Source organism: Hyperolius riggenbachi, chromosome 4 (genome assembly GCF_040937935.1).
Source record: "Hyperolius riggenbachi isolate aHypRig1 chromosome 4, aHypRig1.pri, whole genome shotgun sequence".
In the NCBI taxonomy this organism is placed as follows: Eukaryota; Metazoa; Chordata; class Amphibia; order Anura; family Hyperoliidae; genus Hyperolius; species Hyperolius riggenbachi.
The window spans coordinates 365,936,520-365,953,548 of record NC_090649.1 but is presented as its reverse complement, the minus strand read 5'-3'; the positions used below and the strand labels follow the sequence as shown (position 1 = coordinate 365,953,548).

At 44.5% G+C, this 17,029-nt stretch overlaps 1 protein-coding gene across 1 annotated transcript in view; it reads right to left on the bottom strand.

The window, feature by feature from the left end:
- The window catches only part of LOC137504052 (sulfotransferase 6B1-like), a 57,284-nt gene that overhangs the window by 33,348 nt on the left and 6,907 nt on the right, over positions 1 to 17,029 (bottom strand). The window contains exon 2 of the mRNA XM_068231976.1: positions 14,995 to 15,104. Within this exon, the coding sequence (XP_068088077.1) occupies positions 14,995 to 15,104 (110 nt within the window). The remainder of the gene's footprint in view (positions 1 to 14,994; positions 15,105 to 17,029) is intronic.

The window sequence follows — 17,029 nt, the reverse complement described above, 5'->3', positions numbered from 1 at the left end:
AATCCTAACTGCACTTATGGAATCTGCCTAGCACAGTTTCCAGGAATTACTCTAAGCTGATCTTCAAACAAAGAGCATGGCTGACACTCTCCAGAGTGTTTCACAGGAAGACTCCTTATGACCAGCCAAGCATTGTGGGAAAGACATAGTACTTATAGTACACGCCTCCAATGAATGTGGCCAGGCAATTTGCATGACAACGTATGCAAATTCCTCTGCAAGCACAAGCTGCAAAACGGATAGAAGCTCTTCTTTCCAGAGTCCTGCAGCATGCAAACCTACACAATGGTCAAAAAGCTGCCTGCCTGCACAGGCAGCTGAGCAAATCATCACGGTACCCCCTCCCCCCTACAGGGTCGAATTCCAGACGACCCTCAAAAGTGCTATTAGCAACAGACTCAAACTGAAGACTCATGAAGGTCGGGACAGCCCGACAAGGTTCAATTCCAGAGTCAGTCCACCCGAAACCGACCTCATCGGAAACAGAAGCCACCGAAACATGCCCATCAGCACTACAAGTCTCAGCGTAACACCCATCAGGACTGTGGATACCAGAGAGGAAGCCTTCGACACCCTTTCAGACAATACTCACCACCTTCCAAGGAGCGTCCGAAAATACTAAACTTGCCACAATACCTGTTCGAAGTGTCCCTTAAAACACAAAAGCAACCGTTGATCTTATCCAGGGTACCAAGCAAAATTTCTCCCAGAATCTCCCAGAACCTTTTGAAGCTCCACAGAGATCCCAAGAGGGCAGAACAATCACCAGGCTCACATGAAGAATTACCAAGAACTCCCATGGAACCAATGACAATTCCGGATTCAGAATTACGAGGACACCCATCAAGATCAAGACTTTCAGGGACCACTTCTGGGCATGCAAGCAGGCAGGCTAAATCAGAACATGTCTCCACCGAGGAAGCATCTGAGTACGCTGGTAACCGAGGCACACTTGGACTTTCTGGGTCACAGAGCACATTGGGGTACACCAGCACAGGAGAAACCTCAGGACATGTTGGGGAACTGCCAACCTTAGAGTCCGAGACGAGAAAACCAAAACCAGGACCGGGCATAGAATCATCACGAGTAGTGGTCACAAGCACTGGACTTTCAAACAAAGGTTTAGACTCAAATTCAGAAATTTCTGTGACTGCAATATTATCATTGACTACACAGGCGTGAAGCTCCATCAGAGCTGAAAAGGTAGCCAGCAAGGCAGCAATGCCTACTGAAGTGGGCAACACCTCAGAAGGACTTGGGGAGCAGGAGACGTCTCCTACAAGTTCTGCACCCCTTGGGAGGAACTCGGAAATCTCCAGGAGGTCAGACAGGACCTCAGGAACATCCTTTTTCAAGTCTCCTAAGAAGGATTCTGAACTATCCATGTTACAGGGTAAAGCTTGAACTTTATTTTGTGAACCGGGCAGATGTCCCAGGGAAGGTTCCACCATAAACTGAGACTGAATTTCATCATCAGGACAGGGATACACAGAAATATCTAGTGAAACTAACTCTGGCCTTCTGAGTTTCGTTTCACTGCAGGGAAATTCCTCCATAGCAGTCAAACCAGACTGCAATTCCAAAATAGCAGAGAAACAGGTAACAATGGTTGCAATACCTAGACGAGCCTCTAGGGACACTGCAGGAGATTTTAAACAAGATAATATTGACTCATGCAGATTACTGGGTGGAGAGTCAGTACTTACTTCAGAATCAGGCTCGCAAATGTCAATGCGAGTGGACATAATGTCTTTATTCATGATACAGGGCAGGCTCAGAGACATCTTCTCTGGACAGAGCAAAGGTGCTTCAGTATCAGGTTCACAAAACCAAAGTGCTGTCTCATTCTTAGACTCAGCTAACGATGTCGAATCCGAGGAGACAGAACGCAAAATTTGCGAATCCACAATCGATTTAGGTTGCGAAACTGAACACTCCACACTGAACAGAAGCTCTTCTTTCCAGAGTCCTGCAGCATGCAAACCTACACAATGGTCAAAAAGCTGCCTGCCTGCACAGGCAGCTGAGCAAATCATCACACCAACACTGTTGGTTTAGAAGGCTGATGCAGGTCGAGACATCCCTCTGTAAATATTCCTTTGAGTGGGCAATAAGGAGGTAATCATCCAGATAAGGAATGCAGTTCAGCCCTTGAAGATGCAAGTGCACCGAGATGTCTGCTAGGCCAAAACTGAACTGATTGCCTTGAATATGAACTGCCATGTCTACCCTGGTGATCTCTTGTGATCTGTGCGAATAGGCATAGATGTTATACATGCAATGTTGGTACTCCTTTCTTCATAAATCAATATTTTTACTGGGGATGCTTGTTCGGATTTCGTGGAAATGCAATTTCCACATAATATAAGTGCGGCATGCGGATTTTCACGGAAATCGCTGAAATTTTTGCGGAAATTTCTGCCGACTTTAACATTGATTTTCTCAAAAAGTACAATGTCTTTTTGAAAGATTGTTTTTTTCTTGTTTACACTCTTCTGCATAACAAACCCTGAAAATGTGGTGTTTCTAGCACCTACGGGGGCTTTGCTATTAACCACTAAAATCGTCGGAAAGGTAAAATGCAGAAAATCCGCTTTACCATATGCAGTATGCCTCTGACTTTACAGGTTAATAGCAAAGCCCCCATACGTGTTAGAAACACCAAATTTTCAGAGTATGTTAAGTAAAAGAGTGGAAATAAGAGGCAAAAAAATCTTTCAAAAAGACTTTGTACTTTTTGAGAAAATCAATGTTAAAGTCGGCGGAAATGTAAAATGCAGAAAATCTGCATTACCATATGCAGTATGCCACCGACTTTACAGGTTAATAGCAAAGCACCCATAGATGTTAGAAACACCAAATTTTCGGGGTATTTTAAGTAAAAGAGTGGAAACAGAAAGCAAAAAAAAACTCTTGTGATCTGGTGATCTGGTGATCTCTTGTGATCTTGTGATCTGGTGATCTCTTGTGATCTGTGCGAAAAGGCATAGATGTTATACATGCAATGTTGGTACTCCTTTCTTCATAAATCAATATTTTTACTGGGGATGCTTGTTCGGATTTCGTGAAAATGCAATTTCCACATAATATAAGTGCGGCATGCGGATTTTCACGGAAATCGCTGAAATTTTTGCGGAAATTTCTGCCGACTTTAACATTGATTTTCTCAAAAAGTACAATGTCTTTTTGAAAGATTGTTTTTTTCTTGTTTACACTCTTCTGCATAACAAACCCTGAAAATGTGGTGTTTCTAGCACCTACGGGGGCTTTGCTATTAACCACTAAAATCGGCGGAAAGGTAAAATGCAGAAAATCCGCTTTACCATATGCAGTATGCCGCTGACTTTACAGGTTAATAGCAAAGCCCCCATACGTGTTAGAAACACCAAATTTTCAGAGTATGTTAAGTAAAAGAGTGGAAATAAGAGGCAAAACAATCTTTCAAAAAGACTTTGTACTTTTTGAGAAAATCAATGTTAAAGTCGGCGGAAATGTAAAATGCAGAAAATCTGCATTACCATATGCAGTATGCCACCGACTTTACAGGTTAATAGCAAAGCACCCATAGATGTTAGAAACACCAAATTTTCAGGGGATTTTAAGTAAAAGAGTGGAAACAGAAAGCAAAACAAATCTTTCAAAAAGACTTTGTACTTTTTGAGAAAATCAATGTTAAATTCAGCAGAAATGTAAAATGCAGAAAATCCGCATTACCATATGCAGTATGCTGCCGAATTTGGAGGTTAATAGCAAAACCTCCATAGGTGCTAGAAACACCAAATTGTCAGGGTATGTTAAGTAGAAGAGTGGGAACAAGAGGCAAACAAATCTTTCAAAAAGACCTTGTACTTCTTGAGAAAATCAATGTTAAAGTCAGTGAAAATATCCACGAAAATCAGCATCGGAATGCGGAAATCGGTAGCATAAAGTCGTAGCGGTAATCGGCAATGGCAAAAAGTGGAATTTCCGCGAAGTCAGAAATTGGCAATTTTGACCATCCCTAATCTTTACTAAAGCTCTTCATCAACAGTCCATTTCGAGACAACCATTGTCTCTTTACCACAATATAGAGCACTACTGTGTCATCTCTGTGCACTCCAGGACTGTGTGTGCATGAGTCAGTGGTCAGGTGTAGACATGGAGATGTGCATTCTGAAGTTATGAAGACATTTTAAAAGAAAAGGTTGCAACCAGAAGAGATACATTCCATGCACTCCACTAGAAAAGGATTTCACTTTTTTTTAAAGTAGGTTTTTAACCAAAATCCTTCTCAAAGACCTTGAACTCGTGGAAACAAAAATATGAGAATAAAAACCTACATGCTGTATGCCCTTTTGGAAACTTACACATTTTTTCTTTTGCAATAACAGATGTTTCTTGAAGAAGGCCCAATTTCTCCAGGTCTTTTGGAAAGCATGTGGCAAAAGTTCTAAGGGAGAAGAAGGGACTGAAACTGCAATTTGTATGCCTTACATATGATTTTGAGAATGAATGCCATGCCATGTATCTAGAAACATCTGACTTGAAAAGGATGGTTACTTGTCTGACTTACCGACATGATTTTGACTGACCCACATCCATGTGCTGGAGGGGTGAGAGGAAAAAAAAGAACACTGAAGGAATATGCCCACTTTCCAGCAGTATCTGTAAAATGCACTCTATAACTGGAGTGGGTGTATGCATCTGGTGGCACCTGCACCTCACCCAAGGTAGGGACAGCCAAAGATAGTTGATGCAGACACAGAAGAAAAGTGGAAGTCAGGCATTGCTAAGAGTTCAGGAAAAATAAGAAGCTGGCCAACAAAAACTGCAGTCATTGATGTCTGGGATAGTGAAAGAGAAGAAGGAATCATCTGTTTCTACAGCACTGGTGAATTTTCGCAGAAGCCTACCATGCCTAGTGATAAATTTCGTCAAACAATGTTAAGAAGGATTTAATGTTATAATTTGGGCCAATGCTTGGAGCAGGTTAAAGTTATCGGTTTACGTGACGTGGAAGTATCGTTATAGCTTAGGGTTAATGGTAGATTAGGACACAGGCTGAGGTTAGGAATGAAAAAGGTTGGAATGAATTAAGTTTAGGCAACAGGTTAAGGGTCGTGTTAAACAATTAGAAGGCAAAGTTAAAGCAACAATTAAAGTTCCCTAAAGGTGCGTACACAGCAGCCAACGACGGGTCCGTCGGCACCTCCCGCTGGTCGGGTTTTCACCAAGCGGATCGTTCAGGAACAGCCTTATCAGTCCGCCGACAGTGCATACACACGCACTACAGTCTGCTGAAAACCCGCCCAGCGGGAGGTGCTGACGGACCCGTCGTTGGCTGCTGCCGTGCGTGTGTACGCACCTTTAAAAAAGTAATCATTATCAAATTATTCCTATAGAACCCAGCTGTTTTAACAAGAGGTACAAACATTTGTACAAGTTGTTTACCAAGACACACTATGGAGATTTGCCTATTTCATTGTAAAAGCTGTCTTAAATACTTCTTAGCTGCCACTAAAATCAGCGTGGTTACTCCTAACTTTGCTAATGTACAGGGTGGGCCATTTATATGGATACACCTTAATACAATGGGAATGGTTGGTGATATTAACTTCCTGTTTGTGGCACCTTTTTGTATGTGAGGGGGAAAACTTTTCAAGATGGGGGGTGACCATGGTGGCCATTTTGAAATCGCCTATTTTGAATCCAACTTTTGTTTTTCGATAGGAAGAGGGTCATGTGACACATCAAACTTATTGGGAATTTCACAAGAAAAACAATGGTGTGCTTGGTTTTAATGTAAATTTATTCTTTCATGAGTTATTTACAAGTTTCTCTTTGTTTACAGCCATTGACATGTCGCCGAGGTTAACACGTGAGGAGCAGATAGAAATTGTGTTGATGTCTGGTGAACACAGTAACCGGGTCCCCCCACGAGACCACCCATCTCCCATGCTACAGTTAGCAAACTGCTTGCTAAGTTTCGTGAAACTGGTTCAGTGTTGGATTTGCCAAAATGTGGACGCATGAAATCTGTCACTAATGAAGAAACATCAGTGGCTGTCCTAGCTTCATTCAGCAAGAGCCCACAGCATAGCACTCGCCGCATGTCACTGGAGAGTACCATTAGTCAAACATCCCTTCGGCGGATACTAGCTACTCCCAAATGGCACCCTTACAAACTACAGCTACTGCAGCATCTCAACGAGGATGATCCAGATTGGCACACTGAATTTGCAAAATGGGCAAAACAAAAATTGGAACAGGACCCTCAGTTACACAAAAGATTTTATTCAGTGATGAGGCAAACTTATGTGAATGGTAAAGTTAACAAACAAAACCACCGTTATTGGTCTGACACTAACCCACATTGGATAGATACCTCCAAGACTGTTGGAACAAAAAAATTGATGGTATCGTGTGGTATATGTGGTACAAAGATAGTGGGGCCATTCTTCATCAATGGAAACCTCAAGGCCACTGGATATGCAAAATTGCTACATGATGATGTGTTTCCCTCTTTATGCACTGAAGCTGGCATGTTCCCTGAGTTTTTCCAGCAAGATGGTACACCACCACATTATGGGTGTCAGGTCCGAGCATTCCTAGATGAACAGTTTCCTGGAAAGTGGATTGATCTTCATGGGCCAGTTGAATGGCCCCAAGGTCTCCCGATTGGACCCCCTTAGACTTTTATCTTTGGGGTCATCTGAAGGCAATTGTCTATGCTGTGAAGATACGAGATGTGCAGCACCTGAAATTACGAATACTGGAAGCCTGTGCTAGCATTTCTCCTGCTGTGTTGCTATCAGTGTGTGAAGAGTGGTAGAAGAGGGATGCATTGACAATCCAACACAATGGACAGCACATCGAACACTTTTTATAAATGGTCAGAAACTTGTAAATAACTCATGAAAGAATAAAGTTACATTAAAACCAAGCACACCATTGTTTCTCTTGTGAAATTCCCAATAAGTTTGATGTGTCACATGACCCTCTTCCTATCGAAAAAAACAAAAGTTGGATTCAAAATGGCCAACTTCAAAATGGTTACCACCCATCTTGAAAAGTTTCCCCCCTCACATATACTAATGTGCCACAAACAGGAAGTTAATTTCACCAACCATTCCCATTTTATTAAGGTGTATCCATATAAATGGCCCACCCTGTAGAACCAGCATAATTACTCTTAACTGTGCTAATGTAGAATCACCATTCCTACTGAACGCATGCGTTAATGCAGTAACCCCAGTAAAGTTGTATAAGTTAAAATTAGAGATGGGAGGAATCCACAATTTCTTCGAATCCGAATCCGTATCTAAAAAGATTCTTGAATATCTTGAACCTTTCAAATCACAAATCTAACGAATCCTGTACATAAGAATTGTGCGATCCATGGTATAATTGCCCACAGTATAGGTACCCAGGCATAGGTACCCACAGTATAGGTAGCGAGGTAAAGGTGCCTTCAGTATAGCTAGCTAGGTATATGTGCCTTCAATATTGGTAGCTTTCAGTATAGGTAGCAAGGTATAGGGGTCTTCAGTATAGGTAGCAGGGTATATGGGCCTTCAGTATAGGTAGCAGGGTATAGGAGCCTTCAGTATCGGTAGCAAGGTATGTGTGCCTTCAGTATAGGTAGCAAAATATAGGGGTCTTCAGTATAAGTAGTAAGGTATAGGGATCTTCAGTATAGGTAGCAAGGTATATGTGCCTTCAGTATAGGTAGCAGGGTATAGGGGCCTTCAGTATAGGTAGCAGGGTATATGTGCCTTCAGTATAGGTAGCAGGGTATAGGGGCCTTCAGTATAGGTAGCAAGGTGTATGCGCCTTCAGTATAGGTAGCAGGGTTTAGGGGCCTTCAGTATAGGTAGCAAGGTACATGTGCCTTCAGTATAGGTAGCAAGGTACATGTGCCTTCAGTATAGGTAGGTAAGTAAAGGGGCCTTCAGTATAGGTAGCAGGATAAGGGCCTTCGGTATAGGTAGGTATGTAGGTAAGTATAGGGTACATGTGGAGGATGACAGTGAAGAGGATGTAGCAGGAGGAGTAGGAGAAAAAGGAGAGCGGGTGGCTGCAAGCCGTGGAGGTGTCACAACTAGGTCCGCTGCACAGCCACGTACTCCCTGCTTGCCAGCGGTCACCAGGTTGACCCAATGGGCTGTGTAAGTAATGTACCTGCCCTGACCGTGCTTGGCAGACCAGGCATCCGTGGTCAGATGGATCCTTGACCCAACGCTGTGTGCCAGAGATGACACCACTTGCCTTTCAACTTCATGGTACAGTTTGGGTATCGCCTTTTTTCAGAAATAATTGCGGCCTGGTATCTTCCACTGCGGTGTCCCAATGGCCACAAATTTTCAGGAGGTCTCAGAGTCCACCAGCTGGTATGGTAACAGGTGGGGAGCTAACAGTTCTGCCAAGCCAGCTGTCAGACGCCGGGCAAGGGGAATACTGGCAGACATTGGCTTCTTTCACTCAAAGATTTCCCTCATGGACACCTGGCTGCTGCTGTGGGCAGAGGAGCAGAAACCGCTCAAGGTGAGAGGCGGAGTGGAGGAGGGTGGCTGTGATTGTGAAGGTGCAAGGGAGAAAGCGGCTGAAGATGATGCACCTAAAGGAGAAAGAGCTTTTGTGTGCTGCTTTTCCTCAGCTGGTCTTGCCATTGCGGTTTGTGCCTTTTCTTCATGTGCCTTCATAAGGCAGTTGTCCCTATGTGGGTGTTGGCCTTTCCACGGCTCAATTTTTGGTGGCAGAGAGAACAGATGGCATTGCTCTGATCTGAGGCAGACACACACAAAAAATTCCACACCGCTGTGCCCAGTGGTGTTGGCACTATGGTGGCTTCAGCAGCTGACGTTGAAGGGCATGTTGGCTGGCTGTCCATAGGTGGCGATACATGGTGCCGGGCATTGCCACCAGCTGTTTCTGATGACGAGCTCCCCCTTCTTCTTTCAGAAACTCGTCTCCTCCTACTCCTCTCTGACTCCCCCTCTGAACTGTTCCTCTAGTCATCTCCTCTATTGGGAACCAACGTGAGATCTGTATCATCATCATCATCATCATCATCCTCCCCAGCTTTGCTTGCATCAGACACCTCCAAAACTGCACCAACAGCGGGTACTTCATCACCCTCACCTGGGCCGGATTTGTACTTTCCAGTGCCCTAGGCCTGCTGTCACCAACCACACAGTGTAGAGATCAAATTACAACTTGTGATTAGACACAGATGAGGGGGAATTAGACAGGCTCTCTAAATACATACATGGTACATTTCTCTGTTTTCCTTCTGTCCTGTGAGTTCAGCTCCACTTTAAAGCATCGGAATGACATTTATTTATATTTGCTGAAAAATGTATGTATCTCTTTTGAATGCTGAATGTACATATGGTGGTGTGCTCTAACATATTGACAGTATACAGGAACAAAGTCTGAAAAAGGCTTATTAGCAGAAAGATTACTCTTTTTCTTTTAAGCCAATAAATGGTATCATCCTGATTCAAAACTTTCTGCTTTTGCTGATGGCTAAGATGGTACAATGCTCTGCTGCTACAGGAAAGCAGGATGCCAAACCATACACACTAGCATAGAGGTAACAGCTCAGGTGACAGTGACAGTGTAGCAATGAAAGGGAAGCAAACAGCATTTTTATTCCTGCAGTTTTAGATGGTAGGAGCTGAAGGACAGAAAATGAGTCGGGAAAGGGTTAACTGAGACCACTGCTGGCTAGGAAGAAAAAAACAAAAGAGAAACAGTCATAAATTAGGGTTAGAAGATAAGAGTGTGTAAATTAACTGCTGCTGGGGTCAGTGTTACAGCTGTAAAAGAGAAAGTAAAGAAACTAGCAGATCTCACTGATGTCTGTGAATGCCTGCATTAAAACTCAGCGGCACTTAACTCTATCTGCTTTGTAATGTAAATCCCTTTTATTTCTCACATTCACTTGTATGTCCATCACCAGGACTGGTTCATCAGGTGGCAGTTATGATTGACCCTGATTGTTATAACACATCAAGAAGTGTGAGAGAGAGAGATGCAGAGATTGGGGAACTCTGGAATTCAGCTATTAGTGCAGAGCGGGGCGCTGGCTGGCTGCACTGCGGGAGCAGAAGAGATGATTTACTTTGACATATAACCTCTTCTCTCTCCAAGTCCTGCCGCCCTTCTGATCTTATCTGATTTTATCGCCCTAGGCCGTGGCCTTCCCAGAAATCCGGCCCTGATCCTCACACCTTACGTTTATAGTGTCGCCTAACTGAGACATATGAGGTGGTGTAACTTGTTTAGCGCCTTCATCTTGTTGTAACAATAATGGCTGTGAATCAGTGAATTCCCCACCAAATAACTCCTGCGAAGTGTCAAATGCAGCGGATGTGGTCAGTGCAGTTTCTAGGCTAAAATGCACCCAGGGCGAGGGTGTAAGAATTGCGCCCCCCCCCGAAGCAAGGTATGGGTGCCCGCAGTGTAGGTTAGCCAGGTCTAGTTGCACTCAGTATAGATTCCCCCAGAATAGGTACTCCAGTATAGGTAGCCAGCTATAGGTCCCCCCATTATAGGTAGCCAGGCATAGGTGAGCCAGTATAGTTGCCTCCGGTATAGGTTAGCCAGGTAGGTGCCTCCAGCATAGGTAGCCAGTATAGTTGCCCCCAGTATAGGTTAGATAGGCAGGCGTCCCCGGTATAAGTTAGATAGGTAGGTGTCCCCAGTACAGGTTAGCTAGGTGGGTGCCTCTAATATAGGTAGCCAGAATAGTTGCCCCCAGCATAGGTTAGATATGTAGATGCCCCCAGTATATGTTAGTTAGGTAGGTGCCTCTAATATAGGTAGCCAGTATAGTTGTCACCTGTATAGACTAGCTAGGTAGGTAGGTGCCCCCAATACAGGTTAGATAAGTTAATGCTCCCACTATAGGTTAGATAGGTAGCTGCCCCCCAGTATAGGTTAGGTAGGTGCCCCCCAGTATAGGTTAGATAGGTATCTGCCCCCCAGTATAGGTTAGATAGGTAGGTGCCCCCCAGTATAGGTTAGATAGGTAGCTGCCCCCCAGTATAGGTTAGATAGGTAGGTGCCCCCCAGTATAGGTTAGATTAGGTAGCTGCCCCCTCAGTATAGGTTAGATTAGGTAGCTGCCCCCCAGTATAGGTTAGATAGGTAGCTGCCCCCCAGTATAGGTTAGATTAGGTAGCTGCCCCCTCAGTATAGGTTAGATTAGGTAGCTGCCCCCCAGGTTAGATAGGTAGGTGCCCCCCAGTATAGGTTAGATCGGTAGCTGCCCCAGTATAGATTAGGTAGCTGCCCCCCAGTATAGGTTAGATTAGGTAGGTGCCCCCCAGTATAGGTTAGATTAGGTAGGTGCCCCCAGTATAGGTTAGATAGGTAGCTGCCACCCAGTATAGGTTAGATAGGTAGGTGCCCCCAGTATAGGTTAGATTAGGTAGGTGCCCCCAGTATAGGTTAGATTAGGTAGGTGCCCCCAGTATAGGTTAGATAGGTAGCTGCCACCTAGTTTAGGTTAGATAGGAAGGTGCCCCCAGTATAGGTTAGATTAGGTAGGTGCCCTCCAGTATAGGTTAGATTAGGTAGGTGCCCCCCAGGATAGGTTAGATAGGTAGCTGCCACCCAGTTTAGGTTAGATAGGTAGGTGCCCCCCAGTATAGGTTAGATTAGGTAAGTGCCCCCAGTATAGGTTAGATTAGGTAGGTGCCTCCCAGGATAGGTTAGATAGGTAGGTGCCCCCCAGGATAGGTTAGATAGGTAGGCACCCCCAGTATAGGTTAGATTAGGTAGGTGCCCCCAGTATAGGTTAGATTAGGTAGGTGCCCACCAGGATAGGTTAGATTAGGTAGGTGCCCCCCAGGATAGGTTAGATAGGTAGCTGCCCCAGTATAGGTTAGGTAGGTGCCCCCCATGATGGAGGGGGGAGCCGCAGCCACGGGGAGGGCAGCCCGACCTCTCCCTCCCTTCCTCTCCCTGGGCCGCCCTCCGTGCGATCCCCCCTCGGAGTGCAGACTAATGCAGCAGGGAAGCGCTATGCAAAACTACTCACCTCGCTGGCTCCAAGCGCTGCTCTCTCACCGCCAGTCTCCTCCCTGCCTACATGCTGATAAACACACACGCTGCTAAACAGGAAGTAGCGTGTGTATATCAGCGTGTAGGCAGAGAGGAGACTGGCGGTGAGAGAGCAGCGCTTGGAGCCAACGAGGTGAGTAGTTTTGCATAGCGCTTCCCTGCTGCATTACTCTGCACTCCGAGGGGGGATCGCACGGAGGGCGGCCCGGGGAGAGGAAGAGAGGGAGAGGTCGGGCTGCCCTCCCCGCGGCTGCAGCTCCCCCTCCATCACAGCGCCCCCCTCCCAGCAGCGCCCCGGGCGGCGGCACGCCCCGCACGGCCGTAGAAACGGCCATGGATGTGGTGCTTGTAGTAGCTCTGGTGGCTGCTGAAGATGAGGTGTTCTGTGTTAAATAGTCAACCTCGTCCTGACAATCTTGGGAGTTGATGGGACGTGCCTTCTTCTGAGCACTATACTTTGGTCCAGGGCCACATGAAATCACATTAGCACAACCTCGAACTGACCTGCCGGGTGGCCTGCCTCTGGGTCTGCATCTGCCTCTGCCTGTTGTTTTGTCCATATCGGGGGGATGAAGTGAAAGGTATGCACTGACTTGACTAATACAATGTGCAGTCACACAGGTGCAGTGAAAGGTATGCAGTGACTGGTATTACAATTCAATGTGCAGCTGTCACACAGGTGCAGTTAACAGGTATGCACGGACTGGTATATTAAACAGTGTGCGGTCACACAGGTACTGTGAACAATTATGCAATGACTAATATTACAAATGTGCAGCTGTCAAACACACAGGTACTGTGAACAGGTGCAGTGACTGGTATATAATATAACACTGCGTGCGCTCACATAGGTAGGTGCACTGAACAGGTAGGTATGCAGTGATTGGTATTACAAATGTGCAGCTGTCACACACACACACAGGTACCATGAACAGGTGCAGCGACTGACTGGTATATAACACTGCGTGCACTCATGTAGGTAGATGCACTGAACAGGTAGGTATGCAGTGATTGGTATTACAAATGTGCAGCTGTCACACACACAGGTAGTCACTGAATGTGCTGGGCCTGGCAGTGGCACAGTAGGAATTACCAAGGGGCCAAGGGCCAGATGTGACTGACTGACAGGGCTGTGTATGCAACACAATTGTCTGTGGGACACACACACACACACACACACACACACAAAAAGAATAGATCACAAGAACAACATTAGCTCTCAAAAGAGCTGTTGAGGGGTGTTTTTTAGCAATAAGTATTAGCAAAGAGCAAGCTAACAAGCCTAACAAAAGCCTAACTAAGCTTTCCCTATGTCTACAGCAGGTTCTCTCCCTTCTCTATTTACTGCAGCTACATGAGTGAGTGAAAAGGCTGATGCTGCCTGCCTTTTATAAGGGGGGGGGGTGCCAGGAGGGAGTGTAGCCTGATTGGCTACCCTGTGTCTGCTTACTGTGATGTAGAGGGTCAAAGTTGACCCTAATGATGTAGTACAGGGGGTGGGTCGAAATCGCATATAGTTCGCGGTTCACCGCAAACACGAACCACCGAAGTTTGCGTGTGAACCGTTTGGGCCATCTCTAGTTTTAAAATAAAACATGCTACTGTGAATAAAATCCATACATTATTATTTTCACAGAGGCGCTATATGTGCTACCTGAGAGCTACTGTCTTGTCCCCTGTTTTATTGCCTGATGAAGCGGGCTTGGTCCTGCAAAACGTGTTGCATCTATTGGGGTACTAATAAAGTGTTTATTTATGTCAGACAAGTAGTCTAGTCTGCTTTTGGAGGTAAGTCCACCATTGCCTCCCCAGCATATTTTAAAACTTTTAATTATTGTTTTTATTCTGCTGGCGCCTCTGTTCATCAAAGTCATTATAGTGTCCACCCTTGGTGGAAGGGGGACGCACCCCTACCTTTCTTCTATCTACGGATAGCGACTTCTTAACCCTGAGTGAGGACAGGTCTAATCTCCTCACCTGCATTCACAGTGGTTGCCTCAGCGGTAACCCTTGTTTGTGAGTATAACCTTTTCACATTACATTATTCACTATTGTCCTGAGCATACTACATCATATTGGGCTCTCGGTGTCTTTTTCTTAAGAGCCTAACTAAGATTTCCCTATGTCTACAGCAGGTTCTCTTTCTTCTCTAATTACTGCAGCTACATGAGTGAGTGAAAAGGCTGACGCTGCCTGCCTTTTATAAAGGGGGGGGGGCCCAAGGAGGGAGTGTAGCCTGATTGGCTACCCTGTGTCTGCTTACTGTGATGTAGAGGGTCAAAGTTGACCCTAATGATGTAGTACAGGGGGTGGGTCGAACTCTCATATAGTTCGCGGTTCACGCAAACACGAACCACCGAAGTTTCCGTTTGGGCCATCTCTAGTTTTAAAATAAAACATGCTACTGTGAATAAAATCCATACATTTTATTTGCCTATTTGTCACGGTTATTACAACATTTAACATATGTCCTTAGTACAATGTATGGTGACAATATTTCATGTGCATCTGTCACCAATTACAAGCCCTTATTTGCAAAAATAACAGAAATATACCCTCAAGTTGAGTCCCTAATGTAACTTTTTATGTGTTATTTAAATGTATGTGTATGTATATATATATATATATATATATATATATATATATATATATATATATATATATATATAGTACATACATCTATGGCCCTGGAACCATTAATTGCCACCAGAGGGGCATAGATATACTGCCTCTGCTGCAGGAACTGGTTAATTTCTATGTACCTATATAGATAAAAAAGGGGGGAGATTTATGTTAAACAACTACTTACAATAGGTACAATAGTTTTAAAAAGAGAGTTCCATCCCACTTCAAAATAATTTGGCAATAATGAATCAGAACTATCTATCTGACTATCACATGTAGAGGCCACATGCAATCTCAGAGATAGTAATAGGTACTAACCTGATATTTCTCTGGTTTTCCAAATTCCAGTACTCCAAAATCTTTTGAGGGCTCTTTGTTATGTATTGCAGTAAGTATTTCATTAAGTATTTCCAATGACCAGTTTGTTCCTAAAACACAGTAAAACACCTTGATTAAGAGACGAGTTAGAGTGTCAAATTCATTGAATATAAAATGTGGAAATATTACCTTTCACAGATGTACTAGTCAATAAAGGCCATGATCTACTAATGTAAGGTTAAGGTGCCCATACACCTAGCGATTAATACAACATACAATTAATTATCTGTATGTTTTTGGGATGTGAGAGGAAACCAAAGTGCCCAGAAAAGGCACACAGACATAGGGAGAACATACAAACTCCATGAGACAGAGCGATGGGATATGAACTGGGGACCCAGTACTGCAAGGCAAGAGTGCTATTCATTAACCACCATGCTCTGTCCAGGAAGCTCTGCCCAGGTCACTTATCTGTATAGGTTTGGAAGGGGGCGCACGCAGTTGCACGTGCATGGGTTTTCCTCTATGAAGATACCACTTGCCACCACCCCCACAATTAACAGAAATAAAAATTCTATTATGCTTGGTTAGTGCTACATTTAAGCCCATTTGTACTGCAGAAATTAAGATTGCGGCTGCATTAGTTTTGCAGATAATACCAATTTTGTTTCAGATTGTAATATCACCAGACCCCCCCCCCCCCCCCCCTACAACAGTGCACGGATATGAAACTGGTATGGTCGGGTAGAGCCACATTTGGACTTCAAAAATCCTTGTTTTACTGATATTGTATTAGTGGCTATTCCCAGCCCCCAAATTACCACAGCACCCTTTATAGATGTACGCGTCAGCATATCAACCTCAAACCAACATTAAAACTGAATATACTTATCAAACACTCAAACTGCTTTTCATTTTACATACCTAATAATTGAATGGTGTAAAAAGTATGCTTTACAGTGCCAGAAGCTTCTTCTCTACTTAACTGGATTGCATACTATTTGCTTCACAGTAGAGTTGCATCTACTCCTGGGTTAGCTACACATTTATAGCCTTAAGTGTCTAATTATTTGACAACACCCCAGTAATTTCCGAGTGTGTGCCACACCCTGTGATATAGCTCAGATACATGTAAGTGCTGGAAGAGCAAAAACTGGTTCTGATACCTCAACCAACAATTCCCAAGCACTCCCATGTTTACTGGGGACAAGGCTTTTAGCTTCTCAAAGTGTATCAAGAAACTATACTCATCAAAAAGACTTCCAAGAAAGGATTTTTAATTACAGATGAACCCCGAGGAAGATGAATGACAGAATGCTCGCTTAGGATATTAGCAAGCAAATGGAAAAATTACCTACGCCAATGCAACTGTCGCCTTAAAATGACTTAAAAGTTGTGAAAGCTGCATGCGTCCTGCATAACTCCATAAGGCATGTGGAGTAGGGATCAGTGGAATCTCCATGCTTCCCTCTGTGGAGGTTCCACCAGGGTTTTCAAATCAATGCAATCTAAAGAAGGGTGTGTAGTTCACTTCTATAGGCTGTTAACAGGCCCGGATTTCCATCATAGGAGCCTATAGGCACAGATGTCCTGGCACCCTATACTTCGCCCTCCATGAATCTACAAACCCCCACTGAAGCGCACCACAAGTGTGTTGGCTGACCCAGCTGTCACTTCTCCCTTAACCATCAGGTGTCAGCTACAGGTGTCCCTTAGCATTAGGTAGCCAGAGGTACTGAAGGGAGATTTCATCAGTGGAATGTTGAGAGCTGGGTGAGTATCCTCATTTACAATCAACTCAAGACTCTGCATAAGGAAGGAGGGAGGCACTAGGGAAGGTGATTAAGTCGCCTTTCCATCATCTGACAACTGTAGGAACGTGCCTACAGTGCCTTATGGTAAATCCAGCCCTGGCTGTTAATGAAGCTCCACAGAAGCTCAATTGAGGATGTTACTAAGTCGCTACAGCTCCTCTCATGTGCAACCCAAAAGCTGCACTTCCGTCGCAGCTTAAGGCTCAATGATGAAGCTCACA